Raw genomic sequence first — 24856 nt, 5'->3', positions numbered from 1 at the left:
GCAGTTACTGGTGGCCTGGCATTGACAAGCAAATTGAAACACTGATAAGGAACTGCGTGGAGTGCAACGATTCAGACAAAACTCTCAAGACATCTAAAGTCTCTCTCTCTCCACTCCAACCCCCCTTGATGGCCTGGGAGAAAATTGGTGTTGACATCGCGGGGCCCATTGAAGGACATGATGGAGAGATCAAGTACATCCTGGTGGCTATAGATCATTTCTCAAAGTGGCCTGAAATAAAGATTGTAACAGAAACAGATAGCTCCACATTGATATCGTTCTTGGACAAACTGTTCATCAGCGAAGGATTACCAAAATTTGTGCTCACCGACAACGGTCCACAATTTTGTTCTGAAGCGTTCAAAACATTCCTAACGAGAAACTGCATAACTCATCATACCACGTCACTGTACCATCCTGAAGGTAATGGCCTCACCGAACGTTTCAACCGTGTCCTGAAAGGTCACATACAGCTGTCAAGAAACGCAAATCTTAACTGGGAGGATGAAGTATTCAAACTCATTTGGGCTTTCAGAATAGCTCCCTGTGCTAGCACCCGTGAGGCGCCCTTTGTGCTCATGAGAAGCAGACAGCCTCTGAGTAGTGATCTGGGATGGATGCCAAATTCAAAACAAGTGGCATGGTCACCTGACGTAATAAGGAATAACATAATAAAAGCTCAAAAGTATTACAAAGAATGGTATGATTCCAAACATGGTACAAAAGAACATTCATTTAAAGTTGGTGATCTGGTAAAAGTTCGTTTGGAAAAAAAAGTAAGAAAAGGAGAAAGCAGATTCACCGCTCCAATGCAAATTGAGGAACTATTCAACAACGCGGCCAGACTCAGCGATGGGAAGGTTTGGCACATGAGCAGATTTGCTAGATACCATCAAGGGACCAATGTTTCCAACCAGCTGCAACATGGGTCACATTGCAAAGACTTGTGGGTTGAAGTTGATAGATCCTGTGCAGAACAAGGTTCCAGGTTCACAAATGCCAGTTCACGCACTCTCCCACTTGCCACTGATCCAGCTGACTGTCAATCATCAGACCAGTTTGAGGATGTCACTACCCACACTCCGATCACCAATCGGAGTCGTTACGGTGACTCCCACTCTGACTCAGAAGCCATGTCTGGCGGTCACAGCTTCAGCGGTAGGTCGGGTAGAACCAGTAACGAATCTCACTCTGATACAGAAAGTCTCCCCGGTGCCCTTGCTGCCAAGGGAAGATTCGGGAGAACCATACACAAACCTAAACGTTATGAAGACTATGTTTGTGATTAAAGCCTACCTGTTTATATAGCTCCATTGCTCCCCTTGCCACAACCTGTGGCCCATTTGTAAAACTCGCATGAGAGGAAGATGTGTTGTAACCTAGTCTTGTTTCCCCCCAAGCCTCCTGGCAGTGGTTCCTACCAGCTCTCCTGCGCGAGAGCTTCCATGGTGTTCCTCCGTCCTGATTGGCCCCCCAACATTCCACACTGCCCCTGTCACCTTCCCAACTGCCCAACTGATAAATGATAACCGATTCTTTCCCACGCACCGCTTGAGGTGTGGGGCTGTTATTAATAAACCTGTTACTTAAACTGCTACCTGACTACGACTACTTACTACAACGGGATCCGCTCGGCATTGAGGCAGTACGCTTACAACCGGAAGAAAAACTATCCGGATACTCATCGAAGGGTGTGCACCCACTCCTTTGTCCCGTCTAGCGGCTGCCGGCAGAATTCCCCTGGTGGAAAAAAGAAAAGATCCCAGAGAGAGATTACCCATCAGAGAAAAGCCATGTCTTTAGTGCCTTCCTGTAGCCAGAGGAATGGCCATGACTTTAATGTAAAGAGGAAAAGTGTTCCAGGCTTGAAAACAAACGTCTGCCTCCTGTCACTGCTTATAGTATCATTGTATTTAGATACAATTCATGTATAAATCTTGGTGAAACCAACAATTTAGCAGAGGCTGAGCATTGAGATCTATCTGGTTAGTAACAGGAGACACTCCTCCTCAAGAAATCTGGACCAATTCCATGCAGTGCCTTAAACACAGGGCACACAGCCTTAAAAGTCACCCTCTGTCTAAGCAGAAAGCCTGTGAAGTTTTGCAATGTATTTTGAGACCAACTGAAATTTGGGAATTTTACACAGCAGTTGGGCTGCAGCATTCTGCAAGGTTTGTCACTTATTAAGAACCTGCTGATAATCACTGAGATAAAACCTGTTGCAATCATAGACATTAGATAAGACAAGGGAAGTTTTCTGAAGATGGCCTGATATAAAAGGGAGCATTTTCATGATTATTTTAAATAGGAAAAGAGCTGCTGAGGTCACTACATTGACCTGTGCTACATAGGGAAATCTGTTATTTATAAAGACTCCCAAATTTTTAACACAGCTGACCGGCGAAGGAAGTGGACCACACAGATGGCCACCAATCAGGGATCCAGAAAGAAGGCTGGTCCCAAAACATCAACACCTCCGTCTTCATGGAGATTAGCTTAGGGCAGTTCCTAGCCATCCAAATACTTACTGCTTTCAGGCAGTCACAACATTTTGCCATCACACCACTATCCTTAGATGCCAGTGACACCGCAATTTGTGTGTTAAGAAGGAGCAGTGTGGTACTTCTACCCTGATCACGGGACAACCTAATGTCCTCCATAGCCTTAATGAGGGCTGTCTCCTTGCTCTCCAATTTGTTGGTGTTGATAATTTCCCCCAATTTTAAGTTTAGTGCCTTCTTGAAAATATTAGCCGGTGGAGGAGACGAGAAAGGCTGATAGGTCTTCGAATCACTTGGATCAAGAGATGTTTTGTAATGAGAGGCAAAACCAAGCTTTGTTCCACGCAGAAGGAAAATAACCTGACTGGCACATTAACTGAAATATGTCTTCTAGTTTGGACCTAATAATCTCAACTAGCAACAGAATGGAAGTGGGGGGAGGGGTGAGGGTCATTAGGTGAGCCTGATATGGAGACCTTGAGCATATTGATAACTTCAGCCGTGGCTGGAGGACAGAAGAAGCTAAGTGAAGTTCCAGTGTCTGTAGATGTGGGAAAAGGTGTGTCTGCCGAAGAGGCGCCAGTAAGTGAAAAAAGTTGTTTAAGACATCCTCCACTTTAATGCAGTAAAGCATCTGCCACTGCATTGAAAAGGGATTGGCTACAGTGTTTTAGTGAGTGCAGACATAGTATTAGAAGTACGTTTTTTAACTGTTGAAAACAATGTGTCACTGTCATTGCCTTGAACCTGATCGTCTTTTTACCCTGTAGCCAGCGCAGCTGGTTATGGTAATGGGAGATGGAGGCATGCCTGGGAAGCTTAAGTAAAGGGCAAAGTACCATGTGCTGCCCCATTTGTAGTCGATGAATTAGATAATTCTCTGCCCCTTGGTGCAGTATGTTTATGTAGTCCAGTTGGAAAAGATTAAGGCCTGTACTACTGTTTTCTGGGCATCCTAAGGCAGGAGGTTCTGACATTTTTTCAACATCCTCAGAATCCAGCAGGAGGTTTTAGCTACCCCTGTGATCTAGGCTTTGAAAGATAGATGTATGTCAATGAGCATCTCTAGATTCGGAGCTAACTCCGTCGGTGGGGGCGGTGAGGTGCATCTTGCCGGCCATACCTCTAACCAGCCAGGTAGAGGGTTGGCACTAAACCATAACACCTCTGTTTTCTCTGGGTTGCATTGGAGCAATTGGACTCAAGCTACCCCTTTAGTGCTTCTATGCGTGGATCAAATTTTGACCTAGATTCTGTCATATTATTATCATAGATTGAAAGAAGCAGGGTGTCATCTGCATATGACACCACTTGGATACCAAATGATTCATTAAGGTATGCAAGCGACGTCATGTAGGTATTAAAAAGTGAGGGGCTATGATAATTTGTATCTTACACAAATGGGAACTCCATCAATTTCCATTTCCCGGCCTTGACATTCTTTTGTTCAATTTTTTTTTTTTTTTTTAATATGAACTCCAACAGGGGTCCACAAATGTGCACAAATAGATTAAAAAAGGAAAACTTTATGTACAATACAAAAATTCTTCCATATTTAAACAACAGATATTACAATGTGCAACAATAGCATTAAAAATTATGTAATAAATAATAAGAAATGTTATTAAAATTTGATATATCTTAAAACAAAGCATTTCATTTGGAGGGGACAAAACAAATGAACGGACGGGCCTCCTAGGCAGAATGACTATTATATTTGATATAAACAGGTCTTAAAAACATATGCCTGGCCTTTTGTAGCTTCGTACAAACAAATAACACATGATTAAAGTCTTGAATTTGCGATTGGCACATTTCACAGATTCTCTCCTCACTATTTTGCCCCAAATACTGTTAACATCTCTTAAGGGCAACAAATTAATTCCTAATAAAAGAATGAGCCTTCTGAATCCATGAGGAAGGTTCCATGTTAAATAGGGCTGTGATCTATTCCCCAAAGCACTCCCACGAACTACCTCATTACGAGACTTGGACTGGCTCAAGTCGATGTCTCTAGCCAAGCTGATAAAGGCTGCAAACTTCTTTATAAACAGCTTTAGTGCAGTTTTTGACATGGGGGAATCGAAATTCAAAGTAAGCCCAAATGAGTCATTTGCTTGAGCGAAGGACCTAAAAAATGTTGAATATTCTCTCAATTTATCAAAGATTTCTATTTCCAAAGCAGCCCTGAGAGTGCCCTCCTCCCCCCAACACAGAGAATTACCCCATCTCAAAACCGCAGCCCAAGATAAAACATATGTGGAAACTAAACCAAATTCCAGGTGTAAGACATGTGCAGCAGTCTGAGAATTTAGATTGCAAATTTGATGAAGGATTCGACCTTGAGCTCTTTCAAAGGAAAGCCAGTGTTTCGTGTCCAATTCCTCAACAGCGTATATTAATGAGGAGGGAATTTCTACCTTAAAAACTGACAAAACATGACCAAAATGGCGTTTCCCTTAATTTTTGTAAAATCTATTTAAAGCTCCCGCCTGGGAGACAGCCTTGCTAGCACAGAGATTAATGTGGTCTGGATCTCGTCCAGTTTTTGAAAAGACCTTGGAATCCACCTATTCCAGTTCTTCGAACCCCAGTGACCACTTAAAACGTCTCTTTGGTCTATGGCCTTTCTTACGGAAGACCAACATTTTGCTTTTAGCAATTTAATTTTCAAAAAGTGGGCTTCTGCATATCTAGTTAGGACATCCAGACAACACAGTAGACCAATAGGCGTTAAATCAAAGACTGCAACGCTATCCGCGTATAATAAAGAGTCAACGGACATTGTGCCAATCTTGGGGGCATCCCCCCGCACTGAGCTCAAGGCGGCGGGAAGATCAGATATGTACAAAGAAAACAATAAGGGGCCAACAAGCAACCCTGCTTTAGCCCGTTGTATGTTTTAATCTTACGTGATAGCCCCAGCGCACCTCCCATCAGGACCTGACACCAAGTAGCTGTGTGTAATTCTATGACTAGACCCAAGAGGTACTGTGGTATGCCAAGTTGGTCAAGCTTTCTCCACAGCGTTTGGCGGTCAACTTTGTCAAATGCTGTGGAGTAGTCAATAAATGCCATATAAACTGGCATACTTCGCAAGAAGACATATTTCTCTACCATTGTCTGGATAACTGCAATGGTGTCCAGAGTACCATGATTCTTTATAAAGCCAGCTTGCTCTGAAGTTAAAATGTTCTGATCATGGGCCCATTGTTGTAGATTACATAAAATACTTTTTGCAAACAACTTGCCCGAAGCATCCAACAGAGCAATCTGTCTAAAACTAGCTGGTGTAGTTTTCGGACCCTTTTTCTACAAAGGGACAATGATACTCCCTTTCCAAGAGGGCAGAATGTTACTCATTAGAAAACAATGTTTAAACAGTGGCGCCAAAAAAGATCCCCATGTAGCTGACTCCTTTTTGATTAACGCAATCGAAATTCCATCCGGCCCCTGTGCGCCAGAGGTTCTGGCGTTCTTTATAAATCCTACTACCTCATCCCCTGACAGGGGACCAAATTCCAGGAGAGAAGAATTCTCTTTGTATATCGCTACTAGAGCTACTGAACTATTGTTGTTATATAGCGAAGAGATTTTATCCACCCACTGCTTCGCTGGAATCGGTATGCGTAAAGCCCTCTTCTTTGAGTCACAGTATTCCGCTATCAAGTGCAAAAACTTTCTTGGGCCTTTGGCCCTTGCGACTTTCCTCAACCCAATCCGCTTGGCATTAAACTCCCTTCTCTTTTCGCTAAGTTACTTCGGCTTCTTATTCGCTTGAGGCAATTGATTTCCTGCTTTTGACCTATTGAAAATTGAATGAATTGTTTTCGAACTAGACGATTAATTTCCTGGTTTAACAGTTTCAATGATGACTTGCCCTGTTTAAAAAAAACTGGGACCAGCAGATCTAGAACTTAAATTCTGTATCTCTTCCATTTGGGCCTCAAAATGCTGTAAAACATTCACGTATGCTGTATAACATGAGCGGTCTTCACTTTTGAGCTCACTTCAGTAACATTTTTGAACGTCCAAAAAGAGTCCATTTGCTTTATTATAGACCGCCCTGCCCTGGTGCAAATTCCCCACATCCAGTAAGGGAAGAGCAAAAGCCATTGTCATTCCCACTATACTCTGATCACTCCATACGGTTGGAATGACAAATACGTTTTCACAGTCCCCAAACATTTGATAAGACACAACTACATAGTCTAAAAGACTGAGTGGGACGGCAGTGAAAAGTAAATTGGGCATTTTTTTCAATGGGCACTCTCCTGTTTAAAATAACAGTGTCGGGCATGGATAAGATGGCGGCGGAGTAGGGCGTGTTTCCCTTTCCCTCCGGCGCCACATGCAATAAGCGTTGGATATCTGCCCTCCTGTTCCCCATCCGTGCTGGACATTGAACGGGGCTGTGTCTGCTGACCCTTCCGCACTGGCGGAGCGCATATTGCTGTGATTGGTGGCGGTTCCCTTGGCTATCTCGGCCGTCCGGCTCCGGCCGTGCTGCGGGCCATCAGGAAGGTGCCACTGCTTGGGATTTTGGCCCCGCAGTGCCTCCGATTGATCCGGGAAGTGTCTGCCGGCTGCCTTGGAGTGGTGGCAGGGCAGACAGCCTGGAAGTCTGATTTACGGAGCAGCCAGGAGCGGGTGCATTCGGGGATTGCTCCCTGGCTGCCATTTTGTGAGGACTGTGAAGGAGGGCTGGCTGTGTCCCATAGGAGCCGGGATTAGGTGAAGCCCAGCAGCGAGTGGAGAAGGCACCCCTCTCATGGCGACTTGACAGTGAGTGGACCCCCCTGGTGAGCGGCTGTTCACTCCCACTTTATGGCTGTGTGGGTCCGCAGGGCCCGGGGTCCGAGAGTGCTACGTTGAGGTGTGGAGGGTCGGTAGAGACCCAGGAAGGCTGTCTTTGCCCGTGCCGGCCGGCCGGCCGGCCCCGGCCTTGCTGCGGCCCGGCGAGCCTGGTGGAGGGGTGCTGCCGTCGGGGACCTCGGCTCAGCGGAGTTCCGGGCTGATCTGGGGAGAGCAGGCGGCTCTTCCAATTTTGCTGAGGGGCGAGCGAGCTGGGAATGTGCCCTACTACAAGTCTGGGAGTGCGGAGATCCTACAGCTGCCCACTGACTGCCATTTTGTGCGCCTGAGAGGAGGAGCGGCCTGTGTCTGTCGGAGCCGGGAGCGGGAGCAGCCTGGAGGTGTGTGGAGCGGGCAACCCCCTTCCGATGAGAGTGCTGCGAGCGGAGGTCCCTGGCGTATAGCAATTCATCTTCGGCCCGTGCCTGTGGGAATCTGTCATGCCTTGGGCCTGTAAGCGCTGAGAGGTGGAGCAGAGAAGGCCCACGAGCATACAAGTAAGGTGAAGGGGGTGGCGGTCCTGGGACTGCGGGTGTCAGTCCGTATATCGACGGAGGGTGTGCTCCTGCCTAGCTGGGGGGTAGCAGAGGCCCCGGGCGGAGAGTGTTTGGAAGGCCGTGGCAGGCTTGCTGTGACTCCCGCGCCTTGTAGCATTGAACAGCGGGGCCTAGTGGTGGGCCCAGTACCCCTCCTGGTGGCGGTTGCAGGCCTGGGGTGAGTGCCCTCCGCTGTGAGGCTTGCTTCCCTGCCCCCTGGAGTATTCTGATCGGTCCGCGTGTCGGCGGACGGTGCTGCGAAGTGTGGTGGTGTGCTGGCGGGGGTGGAGCCTGGGCCTGGATCTGGTATTGTGCATTGCGGCGGCCCGGGTGTCTCCCCCCGTGCAGTTGTGGCTGGGAATGGGTCCCATGCTGGGTGTGGCCCTCGCAGCGGCGTTGTCTGAGGAGCTGCAGGTGTGGACAGCCCCCCAGTGGGATTGAATTTGTTGGGCCTTGTAGAGGGACTGAAGGCTGTGCGACTTCTACTGTTGGGTGCAGGGGCCTACTTTCGGCCCGTGAGTCGACGGGCGGTGGGGCTCTGCGCTGTTCTGTGCTTTATGCTGCCTGCGGAGATGAGGGAGTGTTGAGTTGTTCTTTGGTCTTGCTTGAAGTCCAGCACCCTGGGAGAGCGGTGAGGTGTGGCAGTTGGTAGTGGACGGGCGCCTACCTCCCTCCGTGCAGCGACAACTGGGTCGAACACGTGGCGAGGCCTCGACGAGGAGAATTATGAAGCGGGAGAGGTAGTGAGGGCGCCTTCTTCACCCTGACTGTATGCCTCACACTGCACGTAGGGCTTGGGCTCATCTACGTCCTGATCGCCAAGTGGACCGCCTGCTGATGACCTCTGGGGTCTTGCTGCTTTGTCCTTCTCCTGGGTCTGGGCCCTGCCTGGAGTGGATATTGCTACGGTTACCTGGTGGGCTGCTATCGCCTCTGTCTGAGCCCTACACCTCGGTGTGCAGGCCTGTGCATTAGCTGTCATGTCTTCTTCCAGGAACAGGAAAGGCAAGCCTTTGAAGGACCTCCTTCAGAAATTGACAGGACAATCCACTTCTCACACGGATGCTAAATCTCTGCAGCCGGAGGATAATGACCTACCAGCGACCAAAGCTTTTATGCTTGAGTTATTCCCTGCTATAAAGAAGATATTTTGGAGCTTCGCTCCCAGCTTTTCATCTGACCTGTGTGAGGTGCGGCGCAATGTAGATACCATTGGTGAGCGGGTGGCAACCTTGTAGGAGCATGACCTGGGCCGGGAGGATGATCTCCACCAGCTCCAACAAGACATTATTCGCCTTACGGAACAAAATCTAGACCTTCAAGCCCACGCTGAGGACTTAGAAAACCGGTCTCGATGTAACAACATTAGAATCCGAGCTGTGCCATGGAAGGGAGAAGGGAATGATCTTCGTGAGTATGTCTGTGCGCTTTTCCGGCAGATCCTGGGGGAAGGGGATGAACTAGAAATACAGATGGATCGAGTTCATCGGGTCGGCTTACCAAGAGGCGCTAAGGCTCCCCCTCCGGACATTCTGGTATGTGTACACAACTTCCAGCTCAAGGAGCGTATCCTTTGCAAGGCCCGTGACATCAACCCTGTGCAGTTTCGGGGGCATCAGTCAGCACTCTTCCAGGATCTAGCGGCCTTCACTCTTGTTAAGCGACGACAATTTAAGCCTATCACCAACCATCTGCGTGAGAAAGGCATCCCCTACTCATGGGGCCACCCATTCCGCCTTATCTTTAAACATCAAGGCAAGCTTCTGCAGCATATGATGTCCTGGGATTGGAGCAGCCCTCTCCTCAGCTGGGGCCCGTGGGATCCCCTCCAAGATGGCGTAGGCGCTCCACTGAATGGCAGCGGGTTGGGAGGTCTCCCCAGCCTTAGAAACCAGATTGGTTCACTAGCCTAATGGAGAAAGAAGCAGCTGTTACATGCGTGGCGCACGTGACTGATAACAATGGCGCCCCTTGAGATACGTTCGAATGGTAGCAGCTGGGCTTTTTGTCAGTGCCGGAGGTGGGAACTGTTCTGTTGAGAAGTGGTACGATCCCTCAACTCTTGTACGGTGGATTTGCCCTGTATCAAGTGCTGTACATTACTTGGAATGGTGTCTGTTCCCACTTATCGTTTGATTCACATGACAGACTGTTGTCCTTGGACATGACCTTTGATCTTCGTTATATTTTCAGTTCTTCTGCACTATGATTTAGGGAAGGGGGTTTTGTTGGGGTTTTGGGGGCTCCGCATCAGTTCTCCGGCAGGTATGGCAGATGGATGGTTCGTGGTTGCAGCTCTCTTGCCCTTCACCTGCCTCTGACCTTGGGTGACTAGTTAGCTTCTACTCACTCCCTAGGCATTATGGGTAGAGAATTAAAGGTTGTGAGTCTGAATGTCAGGAGATTGAATAGTCCGGTCAAACGCTCGGCCATACTTTCCCTCTTGGAGAATGCAGGGGGCGATATGTGTTTGCTTCAGGAGACGCACCTTCTCCCTAGGGATACTGAGCGGATGAGGGACAAACACTTCCCCTTACAATTGTGGTTCTCAGGTCCGGCTAAGAAACATGGGGTGGCAATTCTTTTTAGCGCGTGCGCACATTGCAAGGTGCTTACTCAAGTGGCTGATATTAAGGGTAGGTTCCTTGTGGTCCGGGTTCAGTGGGATGACACGCAGCTTACATTAGGGTCGATATATGCCCTGAATAAACTACAAGAGCCCTTTCTATGAGTGGCCCTTTCAGAGGTTCTGATATCACTGGATGCCTCGATTCTGGTGGGTGGGGATCTGAATGTGGTGGTGGATCCTGGGAAGGACAGATCTGAGCAGCGATCGCATCAGGCGGGTGCGCTGTCGCAGGGGGGTAGGCAATGGCTGCTTGATGGTGGATTGCATGATGTGTGGCGTGTCTAACACCCTGATGAGCGAGACTACACTTATTACTCTGCAGCATATAAAACATATGCTCACCTTGACCACTTTTTAGCCACAACCTCTCTCCTCCACTACTTATCCGCGGCGACTATTACCCCGCGCTCCCTCTCGGGTCATGCCCTCATCTCGGGTCGGCTTTCCTTTTGTGGGGGACGCCTACCACCCTCTGGCTGGCGTCTCTGTGACTCCCTACTGCACTTGGAATCGCCAGTTGCCAGCATACGGGACACTATCACCAATTACCTTGCAGAAAATGACCAGGAGGGAACATCATTGGCGTCGGTGTGGGAAGCCTTGAAGCTAGTGGTGAAGGGGGAGTTTATTGCGCTGGGAGCATCATATGCGCGGTTTGCAAAGCTAAACGTGCGGAATTAGAAGGGGAGGTGGGAGCCTTGGAGGCAGTGCACAAGCAGGCAGGGGCTCCGCGAGTTTGGAGGGAGCTAGAGACAAAAACGACGCATGCTCTAACACTTGGACTTAGATAGAGCAGAGCATGCCCTCTTGCACTTGCGCCACAAATTTTACGTTAGTGGAGATCTGACAGAAGGATGTTGGCCCAATGGCTGCGAGCACAGGTGCAGCTATTGGCTATTCAGTCTATTAGAGATTCACAGGCGGTTGAGGACACTATGAATGCCCTTATTGTCGATTCCTTCCGGCACTTTTATCAGTGCCTGTATAGTGGGGAGGCATCAAGTTCAGGAGGGAAGTTGGGGTACCTTGAATCCTGTAACATCCAGCCGCTGGTTAAGTCGTCGGCTGATACTTTAGATGCTGCCATCCGCATAGAGGAGGTCATATCAGTAAAAGCGCGTCTAGAGCTAGCCAAATCCTCGGGGTCGGATGGCTTCTTGGCTCTGTTTTTTAAAACTTACTGCGTGGAGCTGGCTCCTCTTTTAACGTGTCTTTTCAACTCGTTCCTTGATACTGGGGAGGTAACTTCCTCCTTGTCGGAGGCGGCGATTACGGTCATTCTTAAGCCTGGGATGGATCCAAAAGAATGTGGTTCCTATCGGCCGATTTCCCTCCTAAACATCGACGCAAAACTATTTGCGAGCATCCTCGCGGCGCTTCTTAGTCCCCGGATGGATGATATCATTGATCCAGACCAATCCGGATTTATTCCAACGTGGCAGGGCAGGGAAAATACTAAGCAAATTCTTCATGTTATAGACCTTGTCCACAGTTCTCAAGCCCAGGCCTTTCTTCTCTCCATTGACGCAGAGAAGGCCTTTGACCGGGTGGACTAGGACTATCTGTTCACGTTTTTACGGGCCTAAGGTATCGGGGATAACTTTATTCGTTGGGTTCAATGTCTCTATGCGACCCCTAAGGAGGCGGTGAGAGTGAACGGGTGTAGATCTGCCCTTTTCCCCATCTCCAGAGGGACGCAGCAGGGGTGCCCTTTGTCCCTGTTACTCTTTGCGCTCTATATGGAGACTTTTGCTCAGCTCATTCGATCAAATCCAGATATAGTAGGAATTAAATTTGGCGCTGACGTCCACAAAATAAGTCTATATGTCGATGATGTTTTTCTATCTCTGACTCAACCCTACTCCACTTTGAGGTATCTGGCGATAGAACTTCTTGTATTCGGGAAGGTGGCGAGGTTTAAAATTGAACTTCTCAAAATCGCAGATTCTTTCCTGAAAATAAGGTCTGGGATCTCCAGCAGGACTTTGCCTTTCAGCGGGTGCACTCCGATATTACATATCTGGGTATTTGATTGACTTCTTCTATTGCCAAAACGGTTTCTCTCAATTATAGATTATTGGTAGGCTGCGTATTCTCTACCTGTTTCAGATGCTCCCGTTGAGTCCGCCGCCGGGTGTTCTCCGGCTTCATAATAAGTTCTTGTGGAGCAACAAGAGACGAGGCTCGCCCTGGCACTTATCACTGCGTCGAAAGCAGTGGGAGGTATAGGATTCCCCCTGTTGAGTGCTTATCATCAAGCAACTTGTCTCCGCTATACCACAGAGTGGAATAGGTCCTTGTCCAGTAAACACTGGAACTTTATCGATCTGACAGTGGCTGGATGCAATATTTGGCGGGGACTTTGGCTTCCGCGCAAACACAGAGCATGGGGCCTCTATTCGTTGCCTGTTACCTCGCCGACTCTTAAGGCGTGGGATCAGTTGGCTCTGCGCAGGGGCTGGACCACGTTTCCCTCCCCTATGACTCCTGTTGTAGATAATCCTGAGTTTCCGCCGGGGTCTGCATCCGCTGTTTTTCATCGCTGGAGACAGGAAGGTTTTAAGAAAGTGGGCTCCCTATTTGACCTAGATGGCTTGATCCCCTTCTCCCAATTGCGCAAGGAATATTTTAACTTACCGGAGTCAGACACTTTTCACTACTCGCAGCTCGCACATTTGGTGACCCAGCCTGGCAACTTCGCCCTGATGTCCCGCCCCTAAACCACTTTCGAAAAATGGCTAGTTTGCAAGAAGGATGACCGTAAGCTCAAATCTGAATTGTACGCAATGATCCTTACCCACCCTACGAAGCAGCGCACAAAGGCACAGGTGCGGTGGGAGACTGAGCTGGGGCATCCTCTGACACCCAAAGATTAGGAACATGTTTACTATAGAGCACATCACGCTGCCTCTTATACAGCGGGTGCGGAGTGCGGAATCAGACCATAAGATAGCCGCTTATTGGTACTATACGCCGGAAAGCATCAAGTCTTGGGATAGCACTAAGTCAGACCTCTGCTGGCTGGGGTGTGGCCTTCCTGGCACCCTGGTACACCTGTTATGGCACTGCCTGGAACTGGTGCGATATTGGACTAAGGTTCTTGATGATATTGATGAAGCGTTCCAAATTACACTGCCTCGGACCCCTGAGCACACACTGCTGGGACTCCCCCACCTCAAATTCTTCCCATTGCGCTCGCTGAGGGGTAGACAGATTGCATTAGCATTGCTTGCGGCACGACAGGTCCTTTTAGCACAGTGGGGTTCCTCGGATGCCCCTAATGCTTGTGACTGGATCCGGAGACTTTGGCATATCCTAGCAATGGAGCGCCTTTCACTTTGGATGGATGGGAAGGGAGCGGAGTACTTGAAGCTATGGGGGCCATTCCTGCAGCTCCTCTCCAAGGAGCTGAGGGAGGTCACTTGCCCAAAATACCTACAGATACTACACCTTATTCCACTGGAACCAGTTGGGGCCACAACCATAGTATGAACTACTTTGCGAGGTAGCTGATGGCCATGGGAGGTTTGGGCGGGAGGGTAGAGACTGATGTGGAGGGGTGGAAAGGGACGGGGGGATTTGGGGGAGGAGGGAGTGGGTGTTAGTCTGTTTTCTTGTTTCTTTTTTATTTCTATAAAAATGATATCTTAGTGATCGTTTGCCAAGTCCAACACTATGGACTTAAGTTCTTCTACGCTGGGTCGCACTCCGGGCTGTAGGCCTATACGCTGTGTTTTGACCATACTGCAACGCTCTGCCGGCCAGTGGATGTAGGCAGATGAGCTGTGTTTTTGATCTGATACCATGTAATAAAAATGATTGATTCTAAAATACCAGTGTCTGTGCTTCTAATACTATCCAACAAGGAGAAGCCTCGTTTATCTGTTTTTACTATATGAGTTGCTAAAGGAAGCTTTTGATACACTGATACCACTAAAAAATACAGAACTGTACTAAAGAAAACAAGCACCTTGGAGAAATGCAGAGAAAAGACATAAAACAACAAATTTCAAAGCTGCAATGTGCCTGGCTCAAAACAAACGGCAATCAAAAATCTTCGCTTACAGAAAATTAACAGATTATACAAGTCAGCTATCAAAAAGTTATGAAAAGATACTATTCATACAGAATTGAAAATCCTAAATGTGCAAATAAAGAATTCTGTAAACATTCAATGAATTTCGTAAACCAAATTGCCTAGAAGGAGCTCATCACAGACAAACTGGCAAATCTTTACACGGTCAAAGCAGACACATTGGACTTATACTTAAAACAATGACAAAGCACCAGCACTGATCCTTTTACAGAACAACAATCCAAGAATACTCTAACCCAGCCTCACTGCTCCTTCCACCACATTTCACATGATTAATTTATGGACCTGGTCAAAGCAAGCAATTAAACACTAACCCAGCCTCTCCGTTCCTTCCAACACATTTCACACGAAGAATGTATGGACCTGGTCAAAGCAAGCAGGCTTGCCGCAGGCCCTTCTGACCTGTGTCCGATGCAAACGTTCAAGACAATTCTTCTACATACCTGTGCTGCCACTCCAGTAAGAGGAGTCATCAACAACTCCTTAACTACTGGAATCTCTCCAGAAAAACTCAAAAAGTCATACATACACCCATTACTGAAGAAAACAAACTTGGACCCACTGAACCCTGACAACTACAGACCGATTACAAATGGACCTTTCTTTGGCAAACTGATAGACAGAGCAGTGTTTGCCCATTGAAGAGAATGCCATACTTTCAGACTTCCAAATGGGAATCCATCCAGGAAGAGGCACAGAATCTGCCCTCCTTGACATCTGGGATGACCTGAAGAACACAGTTGACTGCAACAGGGTTGCTGCGCTGCATCTCTTGGACCTCTCAGCTTTTCTCTGACCTGGTTGACCATGACAGTCCGATACAATGACTCTACGGAGCCGGGATAGAGGGGACTGCTCTAGACTGGATTGCATTGTATCTTCTCAACAGAACTAATGTCATCCATACCCCACCTTTCTCGTCTAAACCGTACTGCTGGAGCAAGGTTTCACATATGCAGAAACTTGCTTGGATTCAGCCCTCTCGAAATAACCTTTAACTTATTAATCAACATGTTTTGTCCATTAATATTTGGGGAAGCTTGTCAATGTGCTTTTACTAACATTAACCCGAGTGTCTTAATATGGTCGCCGAAAACGCTTGAACTGTACTACTCATGCGTCTGCCATATTTACGTGGTGTGACGTATTTCTGCTTTGTAGGGAAATCTTTGCTTCTGCGCACTAGTGCCAGGAATGGCCACTTTAAATCTCCGATGCTAATGCTCATGCTGCTGCTTGTACTAAGCGTGTTCGTTTTGCTTAACTATTAATGCAAAAGATAAATAAAGTAATGGGGTTAGAGTAGAGATCGGTGGTATACAATGCATTCATTTATTGTTGTACTCTTATGTGTCTTCCTATGAATTTGTTACTAGCTCGTATTATGGGCCTTAAATGAGACAAAAACTCAATTTCAAAAAAGACGCACCAGCGCAACAAATCCCGGAAAGTCATGCAGTCATTGGCAGTGAATGGCTACCAACACCCTTCTTACCCACGATGTTCCTGGGAACCTGCTCTACTGACCTCTAAAGAGGAAGCAAGAAGAATCAAATAAATACAATGTATATAATTTGTATGCCAATATTGTTGGGCGGAATAAAGTCATGGGAAAATAAATTGTGGGCGGAGACTTTATCAATGCAAGTCAATTGAAATGATCTCATCTTAGTATGGTGTGATGACCTCTCCTCGTCTTTCTGACCAATCACTGAAGGGGAACACATAGATTTGCAACATTTAGGGGTGGTATATTGCCCTCGAAATGGTATAACTAAGGTAGGTTTAGACAGAGAAATTGTCCGACTTGTCCGAATAGCTGACCTGTCACTGACCCAACGCATGCTATAGGAGATCGACAGCAGGTGGAGCACTCTGTCAGAAGAATCGAGGTGTTGGGGGAAATTATCAATTACCCAGTCGGGGTACTAATTCGCTTGCTGAGAGAGAGGGGTGTGACGCTGGCGTTGCACTTAGAGGAAGTCCTGATCTGCACCTGTCTTGTCCCGTGGGCACCTGATTAGTCGGGAGCCTGGCCCTGGTCTTTTTCCCCAGCCTGTTACCAGGATTGGTCATTGCACCATTCTAGGTAAATATAATCTATGTGGTATGTCCTTGTGCTATTTCCCTTTCTCAACTTTCCTGGGTAAAGATTTTTAAAGGTGTTTGATTTCTTACAAACTTTGTCCTACTGATTATTTTCCTGCTTGTTAAATTTATGGTCACAGTATTGTAACCTTTTTCATTTTGACTCAGAAAATATTTCATAGATAAAGCTTTTAAAACTTTCCATGAGTCTGTTATAATTACAGGAAAAGTAAATGTGTTTAATTATTGCCTGTTTATTCTAACTCCTTTTTCGATCCCTAGGACTTACAGCAAAGGTGACAAGGATTGGTAAGTCATGGTTTACAGGTATAAGTCCTAAAAGTGCTCATAGTACTGATAGGTAATTAGTTAGTAAATCACAGGCAGGACTGTTAGTTCAAAGGGGGAATGTTTTATGGGCCCAGGTGAGTATGTTAAACTGAGCTAGTTCTCCCTCACACTCTATCAGTACTAGACAAAAGCAGGGGTCCACCAAGGCTCTATCAATCTCACCCATGCTTTTCAACATCTACACGAAGTAATTACTGGCACTGATCAATCAATTTCACTTCACGTGCTATAACTATCCAGATGACACGCAAATATTCCTTCAACTGGAATACCCTAAAGACATTAGAAACTCGCTAATTTTCAATTGTCTCAGAGCCGTGGATCAATGGATGACGTGGAGCCAATTCAAATTGAATGCTTCCAAAATAGAAATACTCACGTGTGGTGATTGGAAACATTATGACCTGCTTGCCATCTGGACTGATGATCTGGAAGTAAGTAACCTCAGAATGAACATAGACTCTAAGCTTATGATAAATGCCGAAGTGGACAAACTAGCAAGATCAAGCTTTGTTACTATAAATACTCTGTTACAAACCTTCCCCCATTTGGGATTTCCACACACTGTCCAAGCTACCATCTCCCTTGTTCTGTCCTAACTCGATTATGCCAATATTCTTTACCACAGATCACCTTTAACTACCATGAAAAGACTACAACTGATTCAGAACTCGGCTGCCAGTCTTCTCTTACATATAAAACCGCTAGACCACATCTCCCCTGCCTTGAAAGCCCTGCATTGGTTACCAGTTGCCAGAAGATCCACATTAGAGCTGCTTTGTATCACCCACAAAGCGAGACGTGGAACAGAACTGCTCTTCGTCAGGAGAAAAATCACCAAACATATTCAACAGAAAAACCTCCGCTCTAGAATGGAACCTCGCCTCGAAATCCCAAGATACAAGAAAAAAAACATAGATGGCATAACCTTCTCTGTTCAAGCAGCCAAACTGTGGAACTCTTTTCCCCCCAACATAAGATCCACGGATAGCCACCTTATCTTCAGAAAACTACTCAAGAATTAGCTCTTCCCCGCATAAGCAAAATATGCAAACAAACGTTTACAGCATATCCCTCTATATATAAGCCTTTATTTGTACTATAGATATGTACCTATTTATGTGTATTGCTTTGTATAAACATGTAGGAAAATATAGATATTCATTAGTTCTGCTAAACAAATGTGCACATTACCGATATTTTCATTAATCTATGTTTGTAACATGTATATAAGTGACTGCATAAATAAGTAAATCTTTTATCATAACTGTTTATATAAAATTGCTTCACTATTGAATTACAAAAAAAAACACAATAATGTATAAACAAATAAATCAAATTCGTTTTTAAGTACAACAATACTTGAAAGCCAGAGTTTCTTTAATGCATCTTTAATCTACATATGTTTAATTTCTGTATGCATCTATATACTTTCCATGTACTTAAGGATCTAAATATTTATAACTTTTCTTTGAATTCAGCATATCCAGTACGCTACCCTATTTCTCACCCTATAATTCTCTCAATATATCTGCTAACTCAACTTTCTGACTCATCTCAAACCTCTTTCTACTACCCTTTCCAATGCACTACTCTATTTCTCACCCTATACCTCTATCAATATATCCTCTACTTCTGCTCTCTCATTCATCCCAAAATCCATACCACTACTATGATCCCCAAAATAACCCTTTCTAAACTATTCCCTACTCTACACCTCCCTGCATCATCTCATGCCTCTTTAACTATTCTGATCTCCCAAAACAAAACTTTCTGAACCCTTCCCTCGCACTCTTCCCCTCCACACCCCTTTTACTCATCCCAAGCCTCCTCCTACAGCTATGACCTCCAAAGCAAAACAAAATAATTCTAAGTCCTGCCCTCTTCTATCCCTCCACCATCCTTTTCAATCCAAATACCAGACTGACATCACCTATCAAATTAATTTCATATTTCGCTATACTAATTCACCACTAGTCCTTTATGGGTTCCGGAGTAGCGTGTGTGCTACTTGCCAAAAAAGAGCTTCAACATATTATCAGGGGTAGCAAGCGCTATATAAATGCAAGGTTTTTCCCTCATCTATACCTCCGCTATTCTTCTCAATCCAAATAACTGACTAACATATCCACCACTCAAATTACTTTCATATTTGACTGTACTAATTCACTACTAATCCTTTATTGGTTCCGGAGTAGCGTGCTACTTGCCGAAAAAGCGCTCTGTCTGACGCCTCGTCAGGGGTAGTAAGCGCTATTTAAATGCAACTACAATACAATACAATATAATTGTAGCTTTTAAACTAATAGACAAGAAGTGCACAAAAACCAGTGGAGGAACATCCTACTGAACTGAATGTTACTGCATATTTTACCACATGATGTACTGTTGGTAAAAATCATGCTCACTATGCTTTGTTCTTAGGTGGTGAGGAATGTGGTCTTGATGGTTTTCTCGTGTGTTCCTGGAGTATAGTACTTTCTCAAAAACCTTTGATTGAAATGCATCAGACTCATTAAAGTACAGTAATCCCCTCAATCACCTAAATTGTTTGGCTTGATTTTATACTGCAATGCCAATATGTTGTGCAATGCTTTTCACTAGAAACTATTTGTATTCATGGCAATGGCTAGGAGTTGATAGAGGACATGAGTTGTGTGGCGTGTGTGCTATATTCTTGTATGTTATTTCCATTTCACTCCGTTGTAAAAGCATGAGTGCAGCAAAGGAACCACCACAATTATGGACCACAAGTTAGGACACAACTCAATATAGTTGAATGATTTTGTGTTGCAGCAGATCAATCATAAGCAAATGATGAGGTTCTTTAAAGTAAGGAACTGCCTATGTTGAGCTCCGAAGAGGTAATGTGAAGGATCTTTAAGGTAAATGAACCAATATCCTCCACAACTATGATGAATCAGTGTTGAATGTTGGCTTGTTACAAGTTATCTTGGGGGAAAGGATAATAGTAAATGGATATATTTTTGACATGGCGATGACCATGAATTCTGGTGACTACAACTCATTGTAGAGCATTGACTATCTTTAATTGTGCAATTTGTTCTTCTTAGGCTATTGATTATTCAGTTGAAGACGCAGAGAGAGATCTGCCACCGCTGCGAAATCCTGATATACTTGTGGGGGAAAATGACCTTACAGCACTCAGTTACCTTCATGAACCTGCTGTTCTGCACAACCTTAGAGTTCGCTTTGTGGAATCCAAGCTTATCTACACCTACAGTGGTAAGTCCGAAGATATCTTTTCTTGAGTGCCACAGAAGCACAAAGATGTTCAGTGCATATTGAGACCTGCCATGCTAGCATTTGAATTCATTTCTGGTCATGTAAGTATTTAGAATTCATAACCATAATTAATTATGCTGTAGTAATTTAATTGAATTCCAGCTAAAGCTGACCGGAGGCTGATTTCAGGCACATTTGCTGTGAAACTAAGAGAGTGAGAGGAAAGATTGGGCATTAAGAATACAGGTGTGGGTCTGATAAAGCAAGAGGACAATCATACTGAGTTATGAAGATGCCAGCTTGTATAGGAAGGTATTTAGAGTCTTAACTGCAGGGGGGACTTAAGAGAGGGCTTTGGAAAAGGTCATGTGGCCTAAATGTTCAATTTCAATCCAATTGTAAGTTAAACTATACAAATGTACTATCTGTAATACCTTTGAAATAATTAAAATGAATATAATATTCACTGAATTCTATAATATTTAATATTGCTTGTCCACGTAAAAAAACAGGCGTTTGGCTATCTCAAGGTGGTTGGTACATCATATAGATTTAGGGCATAATTCGCACATTTTTGAATGACATGGAAGCTGATGGAAGAAATAATTTGCCTACATGATCAAAATAGTCACACAGTTTACCTGGGAATAGATGCAGCTTCTATGTGGCTTGGCTATCTTTGAATATGCAAGATATAGTAAAATATTTTTCTTCTGCATGTACTGCTTATTCATGCTGGTCAGGAAAATCATCATTCAGTACAAGAAAGCATCTTTGACAGCTGAAACACTGCTCTACGTTATCAGGATTTTGTATCATTAATACAGGTGGAGTTATCATACTAAGGACAATATCCTTGCAAGGACCACACACAGTTTCAATGAGAAACCGTTCTCAAGCCCTACTAGCTATTTACAAGCAACATACTTTTCCCCAGTGAGATGTGTACTAAGTATTTAACCTGCAAGTTAACCATATTAAAGTCAGAAAAACAAACAAAACATTCCTAGACCAATTTAGCAGACAAGAGACCATTTCAATAAACTAAACAGATAGGATTAAAGGATCTTTAGATATGATGTTTCAAGGTTTTAGGAGAAAACCCCCAAGAAAATAAAAAGAGCTGATTAAAGTTAATGGCTGCAGTGGACCAGGAGCGTTGGTGCAATGTCAGAGTGACTGAAGTGGAGAAGTGTGGCTCACTGGTTAGAGCAGGCAGACCCTGAAGCAGAGGTCAGACCCGGGACCAGGGTTCAATTCCCAACGCGGCAGGGTCTTGAGCTCAAATGTCCACGGACTCGATAATTCTCGCTTCGGTGCCTGACCTAATCATGGGTTCACACTCTGCAACTCTGGGCATTAAGCTTGCTTAATCTCCACAACGGCCCCCGCGGCGGGATGCCTGGCTTTCACCTTGGGGATGTCCGTTAGGGGCTATCTCACAGGGAAAAGCCAGGACGGGTTCCCAAGGCAAGCGCCGAGATGCCTCCGGGTGATCGAGCGCTATATAAGAACATACAAAAAAAAAAAAAAAAAAAACTGTAATAGAGCAAGGGTCGAGGTTGCAGCAATCTGGGTCATATGGCCTTATTTAGAGGTTCGCAGGGCATTCTCCAAAAAATAACAGATGTCCAGTCTGCTGTTTGATACTATTGTCTTCTCGATCTTGTTTGTGGGATATATTCCACTTTTCGGTGGATGTCCCTGACCCTCCAACTTCTAATTAGATCCATAGGTTTTTCTTCTGAAAATGCCAATTCCCTCTCCTAAGGCAAGGCAGCATGTTGCAGCCGCATGGATCCCTTGTTGTTAGATACACTTGAGTCTGGCTCAGATGGGAACCATTTATTTTGGCATGAAAATCCCAGGTATGGGAAAGCTTTTTTTACTTTGTCGCTCTAGTAACATATTATTCTTAGCATGCCTTACATTTAGCACTCAGACTTGTGGGCTACCAGGCTTTCTTGGTGGCGTCTTAAATACCAGGCCATAAGACTAGGTGCTAAGTACAGGACATGCTAAATAATGAGAATACTATCTCACTGCAGTGGTCAGCTACAAAGTTCTGTCTTCACTGTAGAGGTTAATGTGTCTTTTGTTGTCAATTGAGAGAGGCCTGGTTGTGATTAAATTTTATGTTTCAATATTTGAAACTGCTGCTAGAAAATTCATCCAACGCTAAAGGTACATTTTTCAAATATATTGTATAGTAACTTTGTAAAAGTTTAGTTTATTATGCTGAGTGGATTTCCTTGCCCCAAATTACGGTGGCATTACTAAAAAGTCAGAATGTCAATTAGGTTTAGCCAATTGAACATCATATTTAGGGCCCAAACATTGGGAAACTTAATGATAGTCTTATGGTTCCCAGTCCCACTAGTCTAAAACTGTGAAGAAATCTGATTTGATCATGAAAAAAGGCAACTTTCCAACAAGTAGCACTGCCTAAAATTCACTAAACCCTCCAGCAAAGTTAGAACTGCGAGGCGGTGAGCGCAAGGTAAGTGGTTTTATTTATTTTATTATTTTTCCTTAATGCCATCCACTGTACTAGCAAAAAACAGGAACATCCCATCCAGATCTTGGCTCAACATGGACATTAACATCAAAAGAAGACAACTAAGAGGTACAGAAAGACTATTGAGGAGCAACCCCTCCTCAAGCCTACTCGAACAACTCAAAGCAGCCTGAAGGAAATACAAAAAACACATCAGTATAAAAAAATCCACCTTCTTCTGCACCACCCTGGAGAACGCAAAAAACAGGCCCAACAAACAGTTAGAATCATCAGGCAACAAACCTCCAAACCCCCAGAATCCTCCCTACAGGCCTCCAAGGACTTGTGTGAAAACTTCGCCACCAAGATTGAGCTCTCACTGGAAATCAACCCCGTCTGCAAAAAACCTGTCCCCAGTGACAGTAGATAGCACGCCCAAGCACCCCACAAAAACCTGGAAGTCCTTCAACCCCATCCTCAAACTGATCTCCACCTCCAAACCAGCCTCTCACATCTTGACCCGATACCCACCTAACTGACCAAAAAACTGAAACTCTCCATAACCCCGTTCTGGTGCAAGATCATAAACAGCTCCCTGAGAACCGGCATCATACCTGAATGCATCAAAGTTAGCCAAGTCACACCAGTACTAAAAAAACTGGCCTTGACTCCAAGGAACTGAATAACTTCAGACCTGTCTCCAATCTCCCCCTCCTATCCAAAATCCTTGAAAAATGCGTCCTCCAACAACTGACTCAGGACATGGATAGCATCAACTTTCTTGACCCCCACTAATCGGGTTTCAGAAAAGGCTATAGCACTGAGACCGCTATCCTTAACATCACAGACAACATCCACAAATCCCTTGATACCGACCAATGTTGATTCCTCATTCTCCTGGACCTATCGGCAGCCTTTGGCAAGATTGATCATCAACTTCTCATCAAGGCTTTACAAGATAGGGTAGGAGCTGATGAGGTGGTCCTATGCTAGTTCTCCTCCTTACACAGCCGCTCACAAAGGATAAAAAAAAAAAACTTTACCTCCGACCTACACCCCGTCAACAGGGGCATCCCCCAATGTTCAGTGCTTTCCCCTCAACTGTTCAACCCTCACCACCCTACTCAAAAATGCTAACATCCCTTTCCACCTCTATGCAGATGACACCCAGATCTATCTAGTAACCTCCTCCATTGATGATATTCACAGACTAAATGTCACTCTAAAAGAAATCCAACATTGTCTGTTGCTTAACCACTTAAAACTCAACCAAGACAAAACCGAAATACTCCTCATCTCTAACAAAGGAGAGAACCCTCATATTTCAGAATGACTAAAAGCTTTGGATGCTCTTAACAACAATCACACTCTGACCCACTCCGTTAAATCCTTAGGAATCACCCTAGACTCAAAACTCAACATGGCCAAATACATCAAGAACTCCGCAAAAAGTGCCATCGTCAACCTAAAGCTACTTAACAAAATAAAACCATTCATCCCGAATCAACGACCTCAAACAAGCCACCCAATCACTGGTGCTATCCAAACTCGACTATGGGAATTCCACCCTCACTGCTACAACAAAATCTCACCTAGCTCCCCTCAAAATTACACTCAACGCAGCAGCTAGAATGGTCACTGGAATCAGGAAATATGACCACATCTCACCAGCACTCAGAGAACTAAAATGGCTCCCAGTCGAACTGCGGGCCAGTTTCAGAACTGCTTGCCTCACACACAAAGCCCTGCACACAGGAAAACCTGAGCATTTGGCTGCTAAACTCAAGAGGGCTGGTCAGACAAGTTACCTCAGGAGCTCCAGCAGCCTACTACTCATCCCTATGACAACACGCAAACAAAAAACTGCTGCACAGTCCTTTGCCGGAAACGTGACCAAAATCTGGAATGCCATCCCAGTCGGTATCAGGAGTATCTTGTCCTTCACAAAATTTAAAAAATACCTAAAAGTCCTTTTCCTCAACCGTTCCCTCCCGAATGGATAGCCGCCATCTAAATGCAAATCCCTGCTTGTTGTCTCTCCCAGACATTGTAGCT

General features: G+C 45.3%; 1 protein-coding gene across 2 annotated transcripts in view; it reads left to right on the top strand.

Moving 5' to 3' along the window:
* MYO5C (myosin VC) overlaps positions 1 to 24856 on the top strand; it is a 971652-nt gene that overhangs the window by 179229 nt on the left and 767567 nt on the right. For both annotated transcript variants that reach the window (XM_086958305.1, XM_086958306.1), the window contains exon 3: positions 20133 to 20304. In XM_086958305.1, the coding sequence (XP_086814431.1) occupies positions 20133 to 20304 (172 nt within the window). The remainder of the gene's footprint in view (positions 1 to 20132; positions 20305 to 24856) is intronic.

This window comes from Lissotriton vulgaris, chromosome 2_1 (genome assembly GCF_964263255.1).
Source record: "Lissotriton vulgaris chromosome 2_1, aLisVul1.2, whole genome shotgun sequence".
Taxonomy (NCBI): domain Eukaryota; kingdom Metazoa; phylum Chordata; class Amphibia; order Caudata; family Salamandridae; genus Lissotriton; species Lissotriton vulgaris.
This window is presented reverse-complemented; position numbering and strand designations above follow the sequence as displayed.